At 25.7% G+C, this 23,953-nt stretch overlaps 1 protein-coding gene across 2 annotated transcripts; it reads left to right on the top strand.

The window, feature by feature from the left end:
• Nucleotides 1–1,694: 1,694 nt before the first annotated feature.
• Nucleotides 1,695–23,625, top strand: LOC145834992 (N-acetylgalactosamine-6-sulfatase-like). Of its 2 annotated transcripts, none has more exons than XR_014369806.1 (14): nucleotides 1,695–1,808; nucleotides 3,656–3,779; nucleotides 4,768–4,842; nucleotides 4,961–5,063; nucleotides 5,189–5,332; nucleotides 14,184–14,250; nucleotides 15,169–15,296; nucleotides 15,645–15,781; nucleotides 16,388–16,494; nucleotides 20,602–20,741; nucleotides 21,226–21,328; nucleotides 21,615–21,719; nucleotides 22,729–22,846; nucleotides 23,144–23,625. XR_014369806.1 is itself a non-coding variant. In XM_082942523.1 (14 exons), exons 1-14 carry the CDS (start codon nucleotides 1,710–1,712, stop codon nucleotides 23,228–23,230), a joined length of 1,554 nt encoding a protein of 517 aa, XP_082798649.1. In that variant the 5' UTR covers nucleotides 1,695–1,709; the 3' UTR covers nucleotides 23,231–23,625. The 2 variants fall into 2 exon arrangements, 1 of the variants encoding a protein (XP_082798649.1); XM_082942523.1 differs by having other exon boundaries at nucleotides 21,598–21,719.
• The last annotated feature ends 328 nt before the right edge of the window (nucleotides 23,626–23,953 follow it).

Raw genomic sequence — 23,953 nt, 5'->3', positions numbered from 1 at the left:
TATCAACACACACATTGAAATACGCTTGTTTGATATAAGAACAAAAAGCAAAAAAATTATTGTATGTTTATGTTTTTAATGACGGTGTAATTTAAAAGGTGATGAAACGTCACCTAAAACTACTAAATGTATCTGAGATAGACTTGCATATTTAGAGTGCAGAAGAAGTATTTTACAACTTGATAGTTTACGAAATTCGTAAAAGCATCTTACAGCTTGATACTTCACAAAACTTGTGCTAGTATCTTACTGCTTAATGCTTCACAAAACTTGTGCTAGTATCTTACTGCTTGATGCTTCACAAAACTTGTGCTAGTATTCTACAGCTTGATACTTCACAAAAGTTGTGCTATTATCTTACAGCTTGTTTAGTAATATTCAAAATACCGTTATTTGATTAAAAATCGTTTTCATTGTTAAAAATTTTAAACTTAAATAAAATTATTAATATCACTTAGTAAAACGTATAGATAAATTAAATAATTTTTTAACAACTTTTAAGTACTTAATATTTCTAAAATTTTTAATTTTTTCAATCTAAAATAATAAATTTGCACTTAAAATAAAAAATTAGAACTTTACTGTGTTGGTACAACATAACAATAACCAAGCAAAGGTATTAAGGTAAAAAATAACCATACAAATATAGTCAGTAGAGTAAACTGTCGCATTTCATATTAATAAGTTATGTCCTTAGACTGTTAAATATTAATCGTCTATATCTAAGATAACAAAATTGTCTATAAAAATATAAGAATTTTGATAGTTGTAACTTGTATTTTTTAATTTTTAAAGTCTGTTAATAAATTATTAAATAAGTTAAGTTTTTGAGTATGATTAGTTAGTTTTAATATACACAGTGATACTTTAAATTGTTGGAAATTGAATTCTCATCATTTGAAGTCTTGACACTTAATTTAAGGATGTAAGTAAATGAATTTAAATAAGAGTTGTTTTATATTTTTTTGGAACTTTTTTAGTGTTGTACAGGTTTTTAAGATATATAATGAAAAATTAATCTTCCTCAAAACAGTATACATTTAAAAAAATACTGTTGACAGATTTAAAAAATAAAATCAATTACAAATTTTGCTTTTAAAAACTTATCTATTAAAGCGTTTAATTTGTAAGATATATAAGTTCAAACGTTATCAAGTATTTTAAACATTTACATATGTATTTTTTATAATAAACTAATATTGTATTAAGTTTATTTTTCATGATAGAAGAAAATACGTTAATCAACTAAAAACCATTGTCAAATTCTATATTTCTCAGACTGTGCATGCATAGTAGACTTAGTTACCGTGCAGTGCAGTGTATAAAAGTTGCTGATGTAGAAAATATTTCAAAATTAGGCTTATCAAATAATTATTTCAAAAACTGTTGAAAAAAAAACTAGTCTCTCCTGAAAATAGCCAGTTATATCTAAATTTAAATTTAGCTATAACTGTTTTAAGCCATTTATAAGCAGCCTTCATATAAAAATAAATCAACTAGCGTCTTAAAAGCTTAATTCTTTTTTTTAGGCATTTATATTTATGTATTTTGATAATAAAAACAAATGTGATAAGTTTTATTTTAGTTATGTTATATATCAGAAAAATTTAAACATTAAAACTTTTTAGGGAGCTTCCCTACTGCAAACCTAAAAACTGATTAAAAGAAAACTTTACAGTAGCTAGAGATTTACCAGAAATAAATCAATCATGTCACAACTTTTGATAATTTTAATACTGTTGAGGGCAATAGGAGCTAGTAGTGAGACTGAAAATCAACCAAATATAATTGTTATGCTAATGGATGATGTTAGTTGATTTTTATTTGAATTTTATACCTATTGAAATATTTACTATTGTAGGAGACATAATTGTTTACTGATTTTTACTTTTTATGACATATAGTTAGTAATTGGACACATAAAATAAATTATGATTTAATAAGGTTGATTTTTAATAAATAATTTTCTGCAAAAGTTTTGTTTTAAAGTATAATTCCCTAATAATACTGTAGAAACCACTACAATAATTTGTTTTGAGTTATTAAGAATCATTTTTATAACATTATTAACTAAGGATATTGTATTGAAATATATAAAAAAAAGTTGCTCTGTAGATACTTATGAAAAGTACAAGACACAGTTTATTTAATGTTTATAATATTACATGCACAAAACTTTTTGCCAAACTTGAATAGATTAGATCTAAACAGGGTTGCCACACACTCAGAATAACTTATTGATCAGAAAAAGATATTTTTAATTTAGTGTTTAAACGCAGATGGACTTAGGATAGTTTTGTTTTCTATAAAGAACTCAGAGTAGTTATAAGATTACTTACTGTAAATCTCAAGCCATTTTTTTCTAGATTTTTAATGAAAATTAGTTAATTCTGTTTCAATATTTTGTTATTATACAAGTATTTTTGTTGAAGAACTTTATTTTTTATGATAAACAAAAAAAAGGACTTGAAAAAACTCAGAATGACTCAGGACAGTTTTTGGTCAATAAAGACAATTTTTGGACTCAAAGAATGGCACTTTTTTAACAATTTGATCTTACTTGATATAGTTTTTACTAAGCTACAAAATGCTTTTTACAGGTTTCAAAATTTAGAAATAATTTTTGAGATATAGCCGGTCAAAGTCAGAGTCAACAATAGGTTCCTTATGGGAGGCACAAACTAAAACGGCAAAAGTAGACTATTTCACTAAAAATCTATCTTTTACTACATTATTTGAGATAACTACCTCAAACTTTTAGGAAATGTTCCTTGCAATCTTTAGAAAATTCTGTCACAGGGAATTTTTGAAAAACTAAAAAGTAAAAATTTTATTTAAAAAATAAACAAAAAACACAGTTTTTTTTTGTTATAAATTTTTCTTTTTTTTATTAAAAAAAAATATTTTCCAACAGAATTTTCTAAATATTGCAAGGAACATTTCCTGAAAATTTGTGGTAGTTATCTCAAAAAACATAGGAGTATATAGATTAAGATTAAGATGAAATTGTGAAAAAAGTGTACCCCCCTATGCCTTGGAGCTGACCAACAAAGGTAGGGTAAATATAATTCAAAGTCAAGGAATGTCAGTCTACAATTGCAAAACTTTGCTTACAAACCATGTGGGAATGATGTTTTTCTCTCTCTTTGACTTCTTAATACTGTCTAGTAACATCAAAGAACCTTCAAAATTTTTATAAATCAACTTATAAAGAAATTATTTATAATATCTTGCTAAAGCATATTTAAAGTTGTATACCAGTAGACAAAAATGTTTATTTATCAATCGTTTGTGCTGTTAATACCAGAGAATCAAAATCAAAAGAAAAATCAAACACAAATTATTGTAGGAGAGCTCCTTCTTTAAAGTATATACCCCACTAACAAAAGAAACTCGAAAACTTTAAAAAACTTGTTGTTTTTTACACCACAGAATATAGTTTAAGTCTAAATATAAATGGATTATTACTTATAAAAACTTATAAAAATTAAGAACAGGTTAGTTTGTAGAAAAACTAATTAGTGCTAAAATTGAATAAATTTATTTTTTAAGTTTTTTTTTTTTGCTTTCTTATCAAGAAAATCATATTTATAGCTCTTGAGATATTAATAAATTACAGCAGATTTTACTGTACTAGTTTTTTTATGTTTTTTAGATGGGCTGGGGAGATTTAGGAGTTTTAGGAAATCCAGCTATGGAAACTAAGAGAATTGATGAAATGGCTAAAGAAGGAATTCTGTTGACTGACTTGTACAGTGCTAATCCACTTTGTTCTCCATGTAAGTTTTCTTTACAAACGAAATCTATTTAATTTTAAGTTTATGACATCTATACCATTGTTTGAAAACAATAATGAGGCAGTGAAAGTTGGAGCGCTTTATTTTTTAAGATAAAAGCTACAAAATCAGTTTAGATTTCAGAAAATGAAAATAATTAAAGTTTTATTATTTGTATATATTAAACTTTTTTATGCCAAAAATTAAATTGAATATTAGAGATAATGTTATAGAGCATTAAATCCTTAAGATCCTAGCAAAGCTTGTCAGAAAAAAGGAAGCAAATAATTCAAATAAGGTGTTTGACTAATCTTTAAATATTAAGAGCTTTATTGAGTTTGTAAAAACTAAATTGTTCATTAGAATAAAGCATCAACATTCTGTTGTTTTTTTGAATTCAGTCTCACATAAAAAAGTTAAAGTTTAGTTTTTACTTCAGATAACTTGTTTCAGTTAATTTTTTGCACTCTTTTTATAACTAGAATTATCTATTTAAAAAACTACATATAAACATATTGTAGACAATTTGTTTGCATCATCTTTTAAAAGTTTCTGTAAAGTTGTTCATAATTTGCGGTTATTCAAAAAAATGTTTGAGTACAAAAATAAATTGTTAAATAAAACATAGTTTTGTAAATACAGTTTTTTTATTTTTTGCACTCTATATTTGATGTTATAACGTACTAATTTTAAACTAATAAGAATTATAATAATTTAATAGAGCTTTGATGAGTCGAAAAATTTATAGATACTTTGTTTATATACCTGAACTTCACTGTTAACCTAGCTGTTTAATAAGTCATTAGTTGTTAAAATTAAAAATACTTTTATTTTAAAATTAAATAAAGTGTAATAGTTTTGCTATTTTATCTTTATGCTGTTTTATATAATACTATAAGATTTTTATTTTTATTTTCTGTATATACTAAAAATAGAGCTCTTGTATGTAGTATTGTTTGTTTAAAAAATATTTGGTTAAAACTTTTAACAGCAAGGGCAGCTTTGTTGTCAGGAAGGTTACCGATCAGAAATGGTTTCTACACTAGTTCGTACCATGGTCACAATGGTTCATTTTGTTTGTTAAATGTTTTGAATTAGACTGTATGTTTATTTTGATTTCGAAACTTTATTTTAACAATTTTTAATTTATAAAAGTAAATAAAAGTAGTCAAACATTTTTGTAGGATACACCCCACAAAATATTGTTGATGGAATTTCTGATGAGGAAATTCTACTTCCTGAAATTTTGTCTAAAGCTGGATATAGAACAAAGCTAATTGGGAAATGGTTTGCTAAATTACTTTTATCCTTAATAAAAAAAAAAATTTTATGTAACCAAACTCAGATAAACTATTTTTTTAATAAAACAAGTTTGAATTTAAACAAAAGTATATTAAAGATTTTTTTTTCAGGCATTTGGGTCACAGGGAAAAGTATCTTCCTTTAAAACATGGTTTCGATGAATGGTTTGGAGCACCAAATTGTCATTTTGGTCCATATGGTGATATAAATGAACCAAACATTCCAGTTTATAACAACTCTAAAATGCTTGGAAGGTTAAATAAAATTTAAATATATACTACTGCTTAATTGGTTAAAAATAAATAATTTGTTATAAACTTTTTTCAAAGATTATATTAGAATTACATGTTCAAAATTTTTTTAAACTATTAACTTTGTTGAGTAATTTATTTTTTCTGTAAAACTTGTAAAAATATGAAGTATTGTTGCTGATCTCAAATGAGTGGTCTATTGAAGTATAGTAATCTTTAATACGGTAATCTATAACAGTCTGTACAGTATAGTGGTCTTAAAGCTGTGCACAGTAAATTCCTTGAAAATAAGTTAGTGCAATTACATAAATAAGAATTACTTTTTAAAACACTTTATATATTTATATTGATTGTCTTAATATAAAGTAAACGTGATTAGAACTACTATCTTTTATAAATATACAATTAACTTTTTCTTATATAAAACAAAAAAAAACTTCATTAAAAGATACTTTTTATGCCTAATACATTTTCTGTGCACAATAAATAAATTTTTATGCACACATTGAAGATCACTGGTCTAGTATGCTAAAATTGAAGTTATTTTTTTAACTACCTTGTTGTTTCAAAGCTATTAATGTTTTTTTTTAAGTTCTAAAAATATTCAGTAGTTTTTAAAAATATAATTTTAAAAAATATCAATTTGAAAAACTTTCAATGTTGTCTGTGCTTATTTAGTAATTTAGTTGTACTAAGCCTATAAAAAATAAAATACAGTCACCTCTCGCAAATATACGCACATTTTGTTCGCAGTAGTTTAAAGTAACTAAACGAGAGGTAGGTAATATATCTACTATATTGGCTGTAATCTTATAATGTATTTGATTAAATACAGTTGGTGGACTTTTCTACTATTTCGTTTACAAAAATAGTTTTCATTCAAGTTGTACATATATATGAAAAATATTATTTAAAAATGTTCATTTGTATACATTTTTTTCTACTATGGTCCTTGCCTATCTAAGATTAACCTTGTCTTTGATGGTATTAAAGAACAATCTTTCTCTAACACCATGCAAGATAAGTTTTGTCTTAGGTGGGCAAAGAACATATTAGCTAAAAATAAGAGATCTATTGAGTTGAAGTGAAACAATATGCCATAAATATGCAAGTAAATTGAAAACTAGACCTTGTTTGATTTGAAGTTATAAAGGGGGGTTAAAACACCTAATTTATAAAGAGAAAAGTCATAAAGTTCAATAAGTTCCTTATGAAAACGAAAAACTAAAAATACAAAAATCTCAGTTTTGTTGAAAATCTTCTCCTCGTATATTAGCATTTTCAAATGATATACAAAAAGTTACATATATTACTAACTCAATACATACAAAAAAAATCAATGTTAAAGATTTTTTAAACTTGTTCTTATATTTTTTGATAGTTTTAATATATGTAACTAAACGAGAGTGCGTAACTAAACTAGTGCGTAGATTTACGAGAGTTTACCGTACAGAAATAAGTAGAAAATATATTAAGAGGTTTATGTACAATCATTAATTTTTTATAATTGTAGACACAACTATATAGGAGCTTAAAAAAAACAATAACAAAGTAACAGAATAACAAACTACTTACAATGTGTACTAATGATTAATCTAATACAAAAATTTAAGTTATTAAGAATATTTAAAAATTTTATGTAGTTGAAAAAAAAGATTTACAACTATAATACAATATTAAATCATTAATATTAGTTGTTACATTTAAAAAAAAGTTAAGTTTTCGAACATAAAATAAATAATTGTTATAACCAAAGCTATGGAAAAGATAGTTAAGTATTAATAACTTAATTATATAAAAAAGTGCTGACAAACTTAATGTGAGTATTGTTTTTCATACTTTTTTATGCATTTGTTATGTCAAATTTTAATAAATGTTTCAACATCTTAAAACTTGTAATTACTGTTTTGTCAATGTGTACTATATTTTTTAAGCATTGATGTATATATATAGTTATTATATTTATTTATTTAATTATATAAAAACTATAATTCAAACAGCTGTTTCACACATTGAAATGTAAAATTTCATGTGATCTTCAGTGAGTTGTAGTTTATTACAATAGTAAACAGAAATTTCGACTTTAGAATTTTTCATGGTAATTATGACGTAGTAATGGTACAGTTTATTGTACGATTAGTTGAATTTGAAGTACGCTGTAAATGTTATTCTATGCTTTTTAGGAAAGTTTAAAAAGGTTATTTTGGAAAAAATGTTTTAAGCTATTAGAAAAATTTTTTAGGCTGTTGGGAAAAATGTTATAAAATGCTATAAAATACTCGTGTTTGCCGCTTCGATTTTATTTTGTTTTAATATTTAGTTGGTTTTAATTTTGTTAAAAAAGTATTTTTGATAATGGATGCATATGTTTTGTCTTTCGCTTTTCTTGTTTAGTGTTACGTTCTTATCTGATTTTTCGATTTCTATTTTTTCTAAGTTACAAAGTTTGCAGCCGAATTTAGTATTGAATTTTAATTTTGTCCTGTTTAATATTTCCCATTTAATTTTGTAGTCTGTATTGTTGTCTTTTAAGTTCCATATGTAATTCGCTAGTTCTGTTGTGTGTCTTTTGTTAATATTGTTGAATGATGATTTGTGGTTTCTGTATCTTTGTTTAAAGGTATTTCCTGTCGACCCTATATACTGCTTTGTTGTTTTATTTGATGTTACTGTTGCTTTATAAATTATATTTGACACTAGGCATTCGTTATTTAAAGGGCAAGGTTCTTTACGGCAATTACAAAGTTTATCTTTTATGGTGCTTTTATCGTCTATATTGCTTTTGTTTAATATTTTGTTGTTGTGAGCTATTATTTTACTTCTGAAATTATTTGTGCAACTGTAAGATATTTTGATTGTGTTTCGGTTGAATATTTTATGGAATGGGTGGTTTTCGTCAAATGATGTAGTAATCAGGTTTAAGAATTGTTTGCCTATTTTTGAACTTATATTTAGACTGAATGGTGGGTTGAAATATATTATGTCTCTTTTTCTTTGTTTTTTATTTCTTTCTGGTAAAGTGGTTTTATCGTATTTTAAGGTGTTTTTATACTTGGCCGAATTTAATGCTTTTTGGTATTCATTTTTTACATTGTTGAAGGATTCTTCGTTATTAGATAGTTTTATTAGTCTTCTGTTTATTGTTTCGGGTAGTTGTTTTCGTATTTGTCGGGGGTGGTTGGAGTTGTAGTTTACGTATAAAATTGGTGAGTTTGGTTTGTTGTATGGTTGGTAACTTGAGTTTGATATGTTGAAGGATACATCTAAGAAGTCTGTTTGGAATAATCCGGATTCTATTGTTATTTTAAAGCCGTTTTGTTTGAATAATTTAAATAAATATTTAGCGGTGTTTTCGGCTGATCTCGGTGATTTGCTTCTTATTATCCCTAGCCCGTCATCTCTATATAATCCGAATTCATTATCTATAAAAATCTTACTTTTTTTGATTTCATTTAGTAAAAATAACCCTATTAAATCGCAGATTTCTGCCCCGTTAAATGATCCCATACTTACATTAAATAGTTGGTCTGAATTTGTTTTTTCCCAGGTTTGGCTTTTATGAGTTAAAATTGCTTTACAAGAGTGTATAATTAAATTCATTTCTTTGTCTGTTATTGGGTAATATTTTTCAGCGAATTCTAATGCTTTAATTAAATTATTTTTGGTTATACTAGGGTAAAATTTGGTGATGTCGAATTTTATAAATCTGTAGTTTTTGTTAAATTTAGAATTTTTGAACCAGGTGATAACTTCGTCTGTATTTTTCCATTGGTTTAATTTAGATTGTTTTCGTATTATACAATTAATTTTATCTATTAAGTTTTTTGAGTATTTGGTGAAAGGGGATTTACTTGGGTTTATGAGTCTGTATTCAATTTTATTCGGGAAGTTTTCTTTGTGGTCTTTGATTGTAATAAATGCTTGTTTTTCTTCTAGTTTTGGAATCTTGCCTTCTACGTTGTGTGTTTTTATTAGGTTATAGGTCTCATCATTTATTTTATTTATTGTGTTTTTGTTTGATATTTTATATTCGGCACATATTTTTTCGTTTAATATTTTTTCGTAAATACATTTGTCTACTTTGTATAGGTTATTTGATTTGTCAGCAAACACGAATAGTTTATTTGATGATTCTATTTTCTTTAAATCGTTTTTTAATTCAGTTTGGAATTTATTATAATGTTTTTTAAATTTAATGTTACTTATAATTTTGTACAGCGCATTTTCAAATTCAACTAACCGTTTATCTTGTGGTGCTGATCTTCTTGTAAGGAAGGTTCTTTTGGTTTGTTTTGCTGCTCCTCTTTCTCGGTCTTGTTGGAAGAAGAACGCTTTCCATCTCATTCTTTCTATCAGTTGGTAAACTTTTTGATACATTAAAACTATGTATTCTGATTTCTTTGTTGTTGGTATGTTCTTAAGAGAGTAGTTGAATTTTACTTTTTCAAAATTTTCTGTGTTGTCGACCATTTCTTATGGTTTAGAGGCTTCTTCTTTCAGAATGAAAGGAGCTAATATTAAAGGTTTTATACAAAGTTCTGATCGATAGTGCTTGACAAATCAAATTGGAGCTTAATATTTATTTATTTAATTATATAAAAACTATAATTCAAACAGCTGTTTCACACATTGAAATGTAAAATTTCATGTGATCTTCAGTGAGTTGTAGTTTATTACAATAGTAAACAGAAATTTCGACTTTAGAATTTTTCATGGTAATTATGACGTAGTAATGGTACAGTTTATTGTACGATTAGTTAAATTTGAAATACGCTGTAAATGTTATTCTATGCTTTTTAGGAAAGTTTAAAAAGGTTATTTTGGAAAAAATGTTTTAAGCTATTAGAAAAATTTTTTAGGCTGTTGGGAAAAATGTTATAAAATGCTATAAAATACTCGTGTTTGCCGCTTCGATTTTATTTTGTTTTAATATTTAGTTGGTTTTAATTTTGTTAAAAAAGTATTTTTGATAATGGATGCATATGTTTTGTCTTTCGCTTTTCTTGTTTAGTGTTACGTTCTTATCTGATTTTTCGATTTCTATTTTTTCTAAGTTACAAAGTTTGCAGCCGAATTTAGTATTGAATTTTAATTTTGTCCTGTTTAATATTTCCCATTTAATTTTGTAGTCTGTATTGTTGTCTTTTAAGTTCCATATGTAATTCGCTAGTTCTGTTGTGTGTCTTTTGTTAATATTGTTGAATGATGATTTGTGGTTTCTGTATCTTTGTTTAAAGGTATTTCCTGTCGACCCTATATACTGCTTTGTTGTTTTATTTGATGTTACTGTTGCTTTATAAATTATATTTGAAATGATATTTTATATAAAAAATTTTTCTAATAGCTTAAAAATTTTTTCCAAAATAACCTTTTTAAACTTTCCTAAAAAGCATAGAATAACATTTACAGCGTATTTCAAATTCAACTAATCGTACAATAAACTGTACCATTACTACGTCATAATTACCATGAAAAATTCTAAAGTCGAAATTTCTGTTTACTATTGTAATAAACTACAACTCACTGAAGATCACATGAAATTTTACATTTCAATGTGTGAAACAGCTGTTTGAATTATAGTTTTTATATAATTAAATAAATAAATATTAAGCTCCAATTTGATTTGTCGAGCACTATCGATCAGAACTTTGTATAAAACCTTTAATATTAGCTCCTTTCATTCTGAAAGAAGAAGCCTCTAAACCATAAGAAATGGTCGACAACACAGAAAATTTTGAAAAAGTAAAATTCAACTACTCTCTTAAGAACATACCAACAACAAAGAAATCAGAATACATAGTTTTAATGTATCAAAAAGTTTACCAACTGATAGAAAGAATGAGATGGAAAGCGTTCTTCTTCCAACAAGACCGAGAAAGAGGAGCAGCAAAACAAACCAAAAGAACCTTCCTTACAAGAAGATCAGCACCACAAGATAAACGGTTAGTTGAATTTGAAAATGCGCTGTACAAAATTATAAGTAACATTAAATTTAAAAAACATTATAATAAATTCCAAACTGAATTAAAAAACGATTTAAAGAAAATAGAATCATCAAATAAACTATTCGTGTTTGCTGACAAATCAAATAACCTATACAAAGTAGACAAATGTATTTACGAAAAAATATTAAACGAAAAAATATGTGCCGAATATAAAATATCAAACAAAAACACAATAAATAAAATAAATGATGAGACCTATAACCTAATAAAAACACACAACGTAGAAGGCAAGATTCCAAAACTAGAAGAAAAACAAGCATTTATTACAATCAAAGACCACAAAGAAAACTTCCCGAATAAAATTGAATACAGACTCATAAACCCAAGTAAATCCCCTTTCACCAAATACTCAAAAAACTTAATAGATAAAATTAATTGTATAATACGAAAACAATCTAAATTAAACCAATGGAAAAATACAGACGAAGTTATCACCTGGTTCAAAAATTCTAAATTTAACAAAAACTACAGATTTATAAAATTCGACATCACCAAATTTTACCCTAGTATAACCAAAAATAATTTAATTAAAGCATTAGAATTCGCTGAAAAATATTACCCAATAACAGACAAAGAAATGAATTTAATTATACACTCTTGTAAAGCAATTTTAACTCATAAAAGCCAAACCTGGGAAAAAACAAATTCAGACCAACTATTTAATGTAAGTATGGGATCATTTAACGGGGCAGAAATCTGCGATTTAATAGGGTTATTTTTACTAAATGAAATCAAAAAAAGTAAGATTTTTATAGATAATGAATTCGGATTATATAGAGATGACGGGCTAGGGATAATAAGAAGCAAATCACCGAGATCAGCCGAAAACACCGCTAAATATTTATTTAAATTATTCAAACAAAACGGCTTTAAAATAACAATAGAATCCGGATTATTCCAAACAGACTTCTTAGATGTATCCTTCAACATATCAAACTCAAGTTACCAACCATACAACAAACCAAACTCACCAATTTTATACGTAAACTACAACTCCAACCACCCCCGACAAATACGAAAACAACTACCCGAAACAATAAACAGAAGACTAATAAAACTATCTAATAACGAAGAATCCTTCAACAATGTAAAAAATGAATACCAAAAAGCATTAAATTCGGCCAAGTATAAAAACACCTTAAAATACGATAAAACCACTTTACCAGAAAGAAATAAAAAACAAAGAAAAAGAGACATAATATATTTCAACCCACCATTCAGTCTAAATATAAGTTCAAAAATAGGCAAACAATTCTTAAACCTGATTACTACATCATTTGACGAAAACCACCCATTCCATAAAATATTCAACCGAAACACAATCAAAATATCTTACAGTTGCACAAATAATTTCAGAAGTAAAATAATAGCTCACAACAACAAAATATTAAACAAAAGCAATATAGACGATAAAAGCACCATAAAAGATAAACTTTGTAATTGCCGTAAAGAACCTTGCCCTTTAAATAACGAATGCCTAGTGTCAAATATAATTTATAAAGCAACAGTAACATCAAATAAAACAACAAAGCAGTATATAGGGTCGACAGGAAATACCTTTAAACAAAGATACAGAAACCACAAATCATCATTCAACAATATTAACAAAAGACACACAACAGAACTAGCGAATTACATATGGAACTTAAAAGACAACAATACAGACTACAAAATTAAATGGGAAATATTAAACAGGACAAAATTAAAATTCAATACTAAATTCGGCTGCAAACTTTGTAACTTAGAAAAAATAGAAATCGAAAAATCAGATAAGAACGTAACACTAAACAAGAAAAGCGAAAGACAAAACATATGCATCCATTATCAAAAATACTTTTTTAACAAAATTAAAACCAACTAAATATTAAAACAAAATAAAATCGAAGCGGCAAACACGAGTATTTTATAGCATTTTATAACATTTTTCCCAACAGCCTAAAAAATTTTTCTAATAGCTTAAAACATTTTTTCCAAAATAACCTTTTTAAACTTTCCTAAAAAGCATAGAATAACATTTACAGCGTATTTCAAATTCAACTAATCGTACAATAAACTGTACCATTACTACGTCATAATTACCATGAAAAATTCTAAAGTCGAAATTTCTGTTTACTATTGTAATAAACTACAACTCACTGAAGATCACATGAAATTTTACATTTCAATGTGTGAAACAGCTGTTTGAATTATAGTTTTTATATAATTAAATAAATAAATATTAAGCTCCAATTTGATTTGTCGAGCACTATCGATCAGAACTTTGTATAAAACCTTTAATATATAGTTATTATATGTTTGTATTTATAGCTACAAAATATAAACGCAGCTTTTTTTAAATTTGCTTATTCCTTAAAGCCAGGGTTCAACAAACTTCAGCCCGAGGGCAAAATGCGGCCCTCGAGGCCAAAATCTGCGGCCCACGAGGTACTTTTCAGCTCAAAATATACATTTTTAAAAACAGTAATAAGAAAAATTATTGTGGTAAAATTTCAAAATTAGGCTATTAATTTTATGTTTACTTATTAATAGAGCTCTACTCTAGTTTACTTTATTACATTCTTGGTTTAATATAGTGTTTTTATGTAAATTAATACAAATATTTTGAAAGAACAGCGGCCCGCGAGCAATTTTTTCTGCGAATTATAAAAGGCTGCCGACTTTTGCTTTAACAATTATATTTTAAAGGCTCTGTAAAACTGTAAAGATAAATTAGCACAAGTAAACATTTTTAATAAGTTTAATACCATAAAAATATTTTTGTATTCTAATGAACTTCGCTTGTTTGACCTTTTATAACTATATATTATAATTAAGTCAATGTTCAAATAAAAAACTAAATTTTTTTTAAGGTATTACGAAGAATTTGAAATCAAACGAGAGTTGTATCTATCAAATATAACTAAATTATACACAAATGTTAGTATTTTAAAGCCTGTATTTTGTTTGTTAAAATATTTGACAACAGCTGTTGTATTATACGTTTTTAAAAAATAATAAAATACTTGGTTTGTGTTGCTTAATGTTCAATATATACCATTTATAATGTAAACTATTTTAAAGTATAAGTTTTTCACTGTTTTATATTCATTTAAATACATTTCTCTATAACTTTTTTATTCATTAAATTTTTATTTTTATTTTTTGTATGCTATAATTGTTACATAGTTTATCTAAAACATAGGACTTAAAATAGTTTTTAAGGTAGATATTGATCTATTTTCTTGGTACTTACTTTTGTTTTAGTTTTAATGATAGATTAGCTTACTAATTTTGTAATTCTAATAACTTGATCATTTTTTATCCTCAAGATTCTGTAAAAAGTTATTGTTATTGCATTTTTTGTTCAGAAGAAATTTAACTTTAGAAGCTAAAAATTTTTTATAGTGTTTACTGTTAGTTGCGCCTAGATTACATACAAAGTTAATTAGTCAAATTTTCAACTTTTTTTTTTTAATTCTGAATTTTACAGACTTAAACTTATTAAATCATAAGTATTTAAAATTTACCTCTAAAAGTCTGAATGATATACATGTTGAGTTTTTTTTCTAATTTAGTATTATTGAACAAAAATTTTAATATCCTTATTTTTTCCATGTATAATAAAAGCATACATATATCTTTATAGCTGGAATTACATATCAACTGTTTTATTAATTAGTCTATGCAAATTTAATAATTCGTCAAAAATAGTTGTTTTAGTGTGAATCAAAATTGTTGTACATATATAATTAAAAATAATAGAGTGTAGTTGAAGACTTCTTATTTTAATCTTAATGTAAATAATTATGTATGTTCTACATTTAATAAAAGTATTTTTGTACTTAAATATAACAGTCAGCATTAGAATATATTGAACAAATGGCAACAGCAAAGAAAAAGTTCTTTCTATATTGGGCACCGGATTCAACTCATGCGCCTGTATATAGTTCTCAGGAATTTAAAGGAAAAAGTATAAGAGGACCGTTAGTTTTGAATTTCAAACTTGATTAGTTCTTGTTTTATAACTGAAATTTAAAAAAACAAAGTGTTTATACTATATAAAACTGTAGTTTTCAACCAAATTATTTTACTGTGATCTTAAACAGAGAAATTTAAACAAACATATAAAGTGTTATGTTATTACTTTATCAAAGCATTGGAACTTAACCTATAATTTTTGTTTTCGAATAACAAAATGAACAATTTTTTCCTTTTTGTATATATATTTATTTTTTTTAGTCTGAAAAGTAACAAAGCATTTGAAAATGTTCAACATACATAACCTGAGCAACATCATGTTTAAACACAACAATTTATTTCACTTAAAACAGATACGGCGATGCTGTATTAGAACTAGATGACGCTGTTGGAAAAATAGTTGATTTGATAAGAAAAATGAAGATAGATGACAACACCGTTATATTTTTCACGTCTGATAACGGAGCTGCATGTGTGGACAGTGCTTTTCGTTAGTAATTGTTTTTTTATCGAGTTTGTAAGGGTCATTCTACGTTTTAGATAATTTTTCATTCATAACTTTCAATTTAAAGTGCTTAATTAAGTTTAAAATAGACTGGTAAATAAAAAAGCTACATAATACATATTTTTATTTAACAATTGATTATCCAATGATGATAATTATGTAATAAAAAACTCTAAATAAATATTTTCGTAAAATATATAGGTACACTGCATTAACAAATCTAAACATTGTTAAAACTTATCTACAATGTTAAAAACGTAAAATTAGTTTTGTTTATGTCCCTTCTTATACCTTTTATTTGAATATTAATTCATAAGAAAACAATGTAAGTTATACTGACATTTATAATTTAACTTCACAGCTGTTTATCAACAAAATAAGATATGTTAATAAAAGCTTAACATAAATTCTTAATCAGTTAAAATGAGTTGATCACATAAACTTTGTATTTTTTAACTTTATCTTAAACTCTATTTACTTGAAGTCTTTAAATCGATAATGTACACAAGTATATTGTAAACGTTGCACTGCAAGTCAAGTAAATTTTAATTTAATAAAAAATAGCATTAACTTCACTTGTAAAATCAACAGAGGATGGAAGCAATGGACCTTTTCTGTGCGCAAAACAAACCACGTTTGAAGGGGGAGTCAGAGTACCGGGTGTCGTGTGGGGACCTGGTTTTGTCAAGTCTAACCAGGTTGGTTTGAAGATTGAACAAAAAACTATTAAGATTAAGAAAAAAGTGCTAAGTTATAAGTTTTATTTCTTATGTAAACAACATTCTGTATGTTTAATTTGGTGTTGTTTTGAAGTTAACAAGTTGAGTTATACTTAATGAATATCTAAATTTTTTTTTTGAAATGTTAAGGGCATAAAGGGTCCACTTTGATTTTTACAAATTGATCTTGTTTTATAGAGTTTTATCTGAGCTATCAGACATTTTTAACCGCTTGAAAAAATTCAAAGTATTTTTTGGGATATGAGCGATCAAAGTAGGTGACCTTAATAGGTTCCTAATGGAAGGCGCAAACTAAAAACGCGAAAAGAGACCATTTTACTAAAAATCTATCTCCTCCTTCGTTTTTTAAGCAATTTTCTTCAAATTTTTACAGAAAGTGTTTTATTAAATTTTAAAAAGGTTAAATGCAGGATTTTTTTGTAATTTTAAAAAATAAATTTTTTATTAAAAAAAAAACAATTTTTTTGTTTTTTTAATCTAAAATTTTTTTTTTAAATATTTTTAAAATTCCAACACTCATAATCTTTCAATTTATAAAAGCCAGTATTTATTTCGGCCATCATCAACGAAGTTGAGATGTTTTATGCAATCGATAGTAAACAATGAACTTTACCGCAAGATCAACAGCAACAGCATCCAAGACAATCCTACGACCGGTTTCGTCCTTATTAGGACTCATCAGGCAGGAATAATCTCGAGAAACCGCTATTGTGATCTTAAACAAGCGGGCTTAAGTATGAAGTACTGAAGCGCAGACTATAATCTCACAACAAGCTGACAATGTCTGAGACGTTGGGCTGTGAATGATCTAGCTGTGTCATTTTTCCAACTTTACCCACAAACGGTCGCTTCAGTACTTCATACTTAAGCCCGCTTGTTTAAGATCACAATAGCGGTTTCTCGCGACTATTCCTGCCTGATGAGTCCTAATAAGGACGAAACCGGTCGTAGGATTGTCTTGGATGCTGTTGTTGTTGATCTTGCGGTAAAGTTCATTGTTTATTAAATTATAAAAGGAACGTTTTCTGAAAGTTTGAGGTCTCTAGCTCAAAAAATTAAGTAGAAGATAGGTTTTTAGTGATTTTTAAAATTTCTGAGAAAATTGACCCCAAAAAATTTGCGGTCCATACGTTTGTATCGGAAACTTTTTATAAAAATTAAAATATCTCAAAAGTCATATAAGATTTTTTAATTCTATAAAAACTGGCATGTAGTTTGTACTTTAAGCTTTCATATAAGATCCAGTGTTATTTTTAGTAAAAAAAAATGTCAGACCTCCCCTCTATGCCCTTAATAATTTTAGATATTATCTGTATTTAAAATTTAGACGTTATTTAGATCTTTGTTTTTTGTTGGCTTATGAGATGTTTCCTTTTTTTTTCATTTAACCTTTTTACCATAGTAATTAAGTTGTCTCATAAAATAAATTTTTTATCTCAAAATTGATGAATTTTTTTTTTTTATTCAAATAAACATTTAATATATTGTATTTATATGAAAAAAATATGCTTTAAGCTTATTTTTTCCCGACGAAACTTAACGACACACTTTAAGCTATACAATTTATATGTAATTCATGATAACTTTTTTTTTCAAATATAATTTCACATTTAGTTATATATAATACGGGTAGGTGTCAAATTTGCACAAGCGGACAAAATTGCACGAGCAGACAATTTTGCACGGGTTAAGTTTTTTTTTTTTAGTATTTTTTTTTTTTATCACTGTTACCCCTTACCTTCGGTCGGTAACTTTTTTTTTTCTTTTTAATTAATTTGTTTTTATTTATCATTTATCTTGTTTTTTTTTTATAATAATTTTTATTAGTTATTTTTTTATATTTATTTTTACTTTCACTGTTACCCCTAACCCTTACCCTCAGTTACATGACAACTCAAATTTGGACAACTCCGACAGTTCAAATATATTTAAAAGACTATATCTCAAATTGTAATATAAATTTAAAAAAACAAAAAATACATATGTAGATGTTATTCAAATCCACAAGCCACTTTTACTTTTTTGCCAATTGTTTAATATTTTTTGAGATATTTTAAAATTACAAAAAATGGCTTGTAGGTATTTATAGGACCTACATATGTATTTTTATATTTGACAAATATAGATTAATTTTTAAGTTGTGACCCTTTCAATTTTTTTAAAGTTTTTGAATTGTCCGAATTTAAATAGTCGTGCACCCCTTACGTTTTTTTTTTACTCTCGTGCAAAATTTTAACTCGTGCAAAATTGACCATACGTTCAAAATTGTCTCCGTGCAAAAGTATTTTAGTGCAAAATTGACCCTTCGTGCAATTTTGTCTGCGTGCACTTTTGACCCGTTCCCATATAATACATACTTAGACAAATACATAAATCTTTAAGTTTTTTTGATTAAAACTAAATTGCAGTTATTTTTTGTAAGTCAAATCATGCTTTTATTTAATTAACCTACAAACATGAATAAGTATGCAAAAAATACAGATAACTTTTCATTTAATTATGTATTTAAATCTGATTGTATTTTTTTTTGTTGTTATAAAACTTATTTACTTCAAATTATATCTAGAATTTACTACTAGTTTTATATTAAAAAAAAAGTTTTCTTCAAAAATAAGTAAGTGATACAGTATGAAATTTCTTTAAGTTCATTATGATTTTAACTATAGTTTAAAAAATTACTCGAAAAGTGTGCGGTATTGTTTGTAAATAAGTTTACTTACTAGTTTTTTACACTTTAAATTTCATTTAACTTTCAAAGCTAAAATTTTAACGGTATACTATCAAAATCCACCCGCGTTCAAAAACCACCTTATTTTTTTTTAATTTTCTTTATTTATTAATTTACTTTATACATTTTTTGCATTTTATTCATTTATCACTATCACTGTTACCCCTAACCTTACCCTCGATCGGTAAGCGGTTCTCGAATTTGACTGGGTGGATTTTGATCGCGGGTGGATTTTTAATGTGTCCCAATTTAACAATGGATTACTGTTCGAATAATTGTTTTATTTTGTAAAGATGCAAATTTTTTTTTATCATTCAGTAGGAGTAAATTGTTGTTTAGAAATTGACGCATTAAAAGTTTATCTTAAATATTACAGCTGGTAGAGTATATGTTATATTTTTTGTAGTTCTAATTTATAACAGACTTGGCTGATTCTGTAAGAAAAAAATTCAAGTAGAAATAACTTCTTATGTAGACCACCTAACAACAACTTGCTATTGTTAAAAAGATGTATGTCTGACTAAAAAGTAGGCGTTAAGTTTTGTTTTAGCAGTTTTTAGCACTATCAGCTATATAAAATTTTTTAGGAAAGCATAAAAAGTTATTAAGAATTTTTTGTTTAGTTAACTATTTAATTTTTACACATTTTTAGTTTTTAAAGCTGATATTTATAGAGGTATTTTTAAAACTGTAAAAATGGTGTATAATTAGAGTTTCTATTTTACTACAGTAGTACTAATAGATAGTTAATAAAACAAGTTTGTTTTATTTATAAAATTCCTTTAACTTAAAAAAATAGTATTTTTTAAAGGGTAAGTTAAAAGAGGTAATAAAAGAAACTCCGAGATGATTTTGTACTAAGTCGTTATATTTTAAAGTAAAAATAATAACCTCAAAAAGTTTACAATGTCACAAATATTAAATTTCTTAAAATTATTCCATGTATACAATTTTGCCTTTTCAAGTTGCCTGTTTTTTATATTTCTAAAAGTTATTTTTCTTCAATATAAATTTTGATGGAACTATAACACTTATGTAATTAAACTGCATTACTTTTTTTTCTCTAATTTATTTTTTAATTTAGACCTCAAATAACTTTTGTTTATAATAAATTACTTCTTTTTTCTGGCAGGTTTGTAAAATCATCAAAGAAACAAACTTTTTTATTTATAATTTTATCCTTATATATTTTTGTGTCTAAACGTACCTCTTTTATAAGAAACCTTCCGACTTTAAGCCCCTGTTTTAACTTAACATTCTATAAAATCATATATTTTAAGCGTTGTTTTCTAATATTCATCTAATTTCAAAAAAATATAAGGTTAAACTTTTCTCAGGTAAGTGACCAACCTTTAAGCTTGATGGATATATTTACAACGTCAATAAAACTTGCAAAAGCACCTGTCCCTACTGACAGAGCAATTGATGGAGTTGATTTAGCTAAACTTTTAAATGGAATGGAGAAAAAAGTAAACAGGTTTTCTATTTCTATCCTTTCAAGTTGCTACATTTTAGATCAATCAATTTATATTTTTTATGTAAATTTTTTTAGGAACAACTTTCATTTAAAAATATAAAAAATTCAAACCTCTTTTTAACTTTTATATAGCATATTATAGAATAGTTTAAATTTATTTAGTAAAAAAACAGACTTTTTTTGTTGTAAAAAGATTTTTTTGTGCAAATTCTATACTTGAAATTATAGATTACTCATACTTAACCAGTTTCGTGTGTTTATACATTCGGTATTTTACTTAGAGCAGTAAGTATAGTATTTTTAGAAGTTTATTAATGAAGAATAACTCCTTGTTAAATTAAGTGAATTTGAAACAATGTTAAATATCTGAAACAAAGCAAGTATAAACATATAAACTAAAATGAGCTAAAGCTTAATAATTCTACAATTAAATAGTTTTTATTATTTATGTTATTATCTTTTTATAATTTTTTTTATCTGAAAGGACAATTTTTCATTACCGAGGAAATGAACTGTTTGCAGTTAGACACGGAATATACAAAGCTCATTATTGGACTTGGACTAATTCGTTGGAGGAATACAAAAAGGTAAGTAGTTTACTGACTTTTAACGTGTTATCAAGCCACCACGCAATTTAATTGGGTGCAAATTAAATGATTGCCTTGTTTTAGTTCATGAATTTGCAAAAACACTATACAAGTAGTTTAAGAAAGAATTTTAGTTGTTGATATAATTACTTAAACATTGTTCACAATTTTTTGGAGTTTAAGAAATATGTATAAGTATTATATTAGTGATATTAATTAAATGTTAATTAATTTTATTTTAAGATAACATCTATAACCAAACACGACAGGGTATAACATTCTGCAGAGGTCAGTATGTGGAAAATGTAACTACTCATCAGCAAGTCAACAGAACCGGCTCCCCATTATTATTTCACTTAGGCAGGGACCCTGGGGAAAAACATCCAATGAGGTAATATTTTTTCTTAAAAATATTATTAACAATGCATTATGCAAACAAACCTTCATTCTACTTATGTAACAAATAATTACTGTAAATATTTTGTACAACTTTTTAGATCAATATATTTATACCTTTTAATTAAATTTTTTTAGTCTATTAGTAGAACAACTTTCATTTAAAAATATTAAAAAATTAAAACCTCTTTTTAACTTTTATATAGCATATTATAAAATAGTTTAAATTTGTTTAATAAAAAAAACAGACTTTTTCTGCAAGTTTCATACTTGAAATTATAGATTACTCATACTTAACCAGTTTCGTGTGTTTATACATTTTTTAAGCTTTTGATTTATTGCTTAATATCTAAAATATTTGGTAATCACTTAGGAAGGTCTGCACTTATTTTGGTATTATTTTCAGACAAATTTTTTCAATTTTTGTTTGATATTAACATTTTGGTTATTACTCAGAATAAATTTCTATAGACACGGATTCTATATTCGTTAAGTTTATTGTTTTTAGTCATCTTATTTTCCGTAAAAACAAAAAATGTAAACTAGAAAGTACGAGATCTTTTACTTGTAGTTTATTATTTAAGTTTCAAACAGTACTAAAAAACCATTCGTTTTTAAATATCACAAATATATTTCTTAACGTTAATTTACCAGGAGTGTTTTTAAATGATAAAGAAATCTGTTTTTTTATAAGTAAAACAAAAATGCTGTATAGTATTGCTTTAGAATTTGTAAAAACGTTATAAAATAAAATATCTCGGACCATTTCAACTTATTTATCTAGTATATTTTTAAGAATCAAGTTTTAACTTATCTTTAACTTAGTTGCCAAATATTAAACAATTAAGCTTTTTAATAACAATAAGCCAGTATTTATTTTGGCCATAATCAACAAAGTTGAGATGTTTTATGCCATCGATAATAAACAATGAACTTCAGATGAACAGATAAGGAATTTTTTTTATGGAGTAAAACAATATTTTTACTTAGTTAATTACATTTAGCCCTACAACTTCTGAGTACAAACTTGCAATGAAGAAAATCGACATTGCTGTTGAAAATCACAAAAAAAACTTGCTTGTTGGTAAACCAGTGCTAGATCTTTGTGATGTTTCAGTCATGGTTAGTGTGTTACTTGGTTGTTTTTTTAGTTTAGTGTTAAAAATAATTTATGAATAAGGGTTTGAAATAATAACATATACATGAAAGTATTTCTTTGTCATAAAAACAGGGTTTAAGAAGTATAATGTGAACAAGTAAGCTGTTAAATTTTTTTAATATACCTGATACTAATCATAGTTTATGGTTTAAAAATTTTCCCCGTTTTGTAACTATTTTTTCAGTTTTTCCAATTTTGAATTATTTTGAAACTTGGTATTTTCAATATTGTAATGCGTAAAGCTTAATAAAATAAAACAGAACTGGGCACCAAACGGTTGTGAAAAATTGAAGAAATGTCTCCCTATTCCTGATCCACAAGTAACTAAATGCATATGGCCACACTGAGTTTTCCATAGGCATCTGCAGTAGTTAGATTTTTATGATACCGTTTTTGACTTCATACTATGTTTTTCAATTTTTATTGTTATATAAAATACTTCGAATCAAGATACTTAAGTTAGAAACTTTTTTTATTAGTATTCTTTAAGTCATCACGCCAAATGAAATTTTTGTTAAATATTAAGCACATTTTAGGTTATTTAAAGTTTTAATGAGATCAATTTTAAATATCTTGTTTCTTTAAAAAAAATTTTTTGTGTAGTTTAGAATAAATACAGTTATCTATTTTATTTAAAAGAGATTAAATAATTCTTTAGACTACTTTTGTAAGTGCAATTTGATTCTGTTTAATACTGTGTAAATTTTGATGTTTTTGTAAGATATATAATTTTGAACTTAAATTTTTTCTCGGTGTTATTTTAAAGAGTTTTCTTATCATTTTTCAAATATAGTATAGAAAACAGTAAATGTTAGTTGTAACTGTTTGTTATGTTGTATTTTTTAAGTTATAAGATTTAAATTAAATAGAGTACATTTTTGAACTAAATTTATCTTATTATTTTAAAATATACTTGTTATATGTTTCACTATTTATGACATGTGTTTCTTTGTGTAGTTAAAAAAAACAACGATGTAAAAACTTTACAATAAAGTTACAAACTATCATAAAGTTTACACATTTTCAAGCTAATTTACTATTGCTTTAAAGAAGTCAACTATGCCATCGGG

The sequence above is a fragment of the Thalia democratica genome, chromosome 4, assembly GCF_965202585.1.
Source record: "Thalia democratica chromosome 4, ktThaDemo2.hap1.1, whole genome shotgun sequence".
NCBI classification, from domain to species: Eukaryota; Metazoa; Chordata; class Thaliacea; order Salpida; family Salpidae; genus Thalia; species Thalia democratica.
This window is presented reverse-complemented; position numbering and strand designations above follow the sequence as displayed.

Coding starts and splice junctions, on each gene's coding strand:
- LOC145834992 (XM_082942523.1), top strand. CDS start 1,710: ATGTCACAACTTTTGATAATTTTAATACTGTTGAGGGCAATAGGAGCT. Junction 15,782..16,387: donor ATGTGTGGACAGTGCTTTTC/GTTAGTAATTGT, acceptor TAAAATCAACAG/AGGATGGAAGCAATGGACCT. Junction 16,495..20,601: donor GTTTTGTCAAGTCTAACCAG/GTTGGTTTGAAG, acceptor AACTTTTCTCAG/GTAAGTGACCAACCTTTAAG.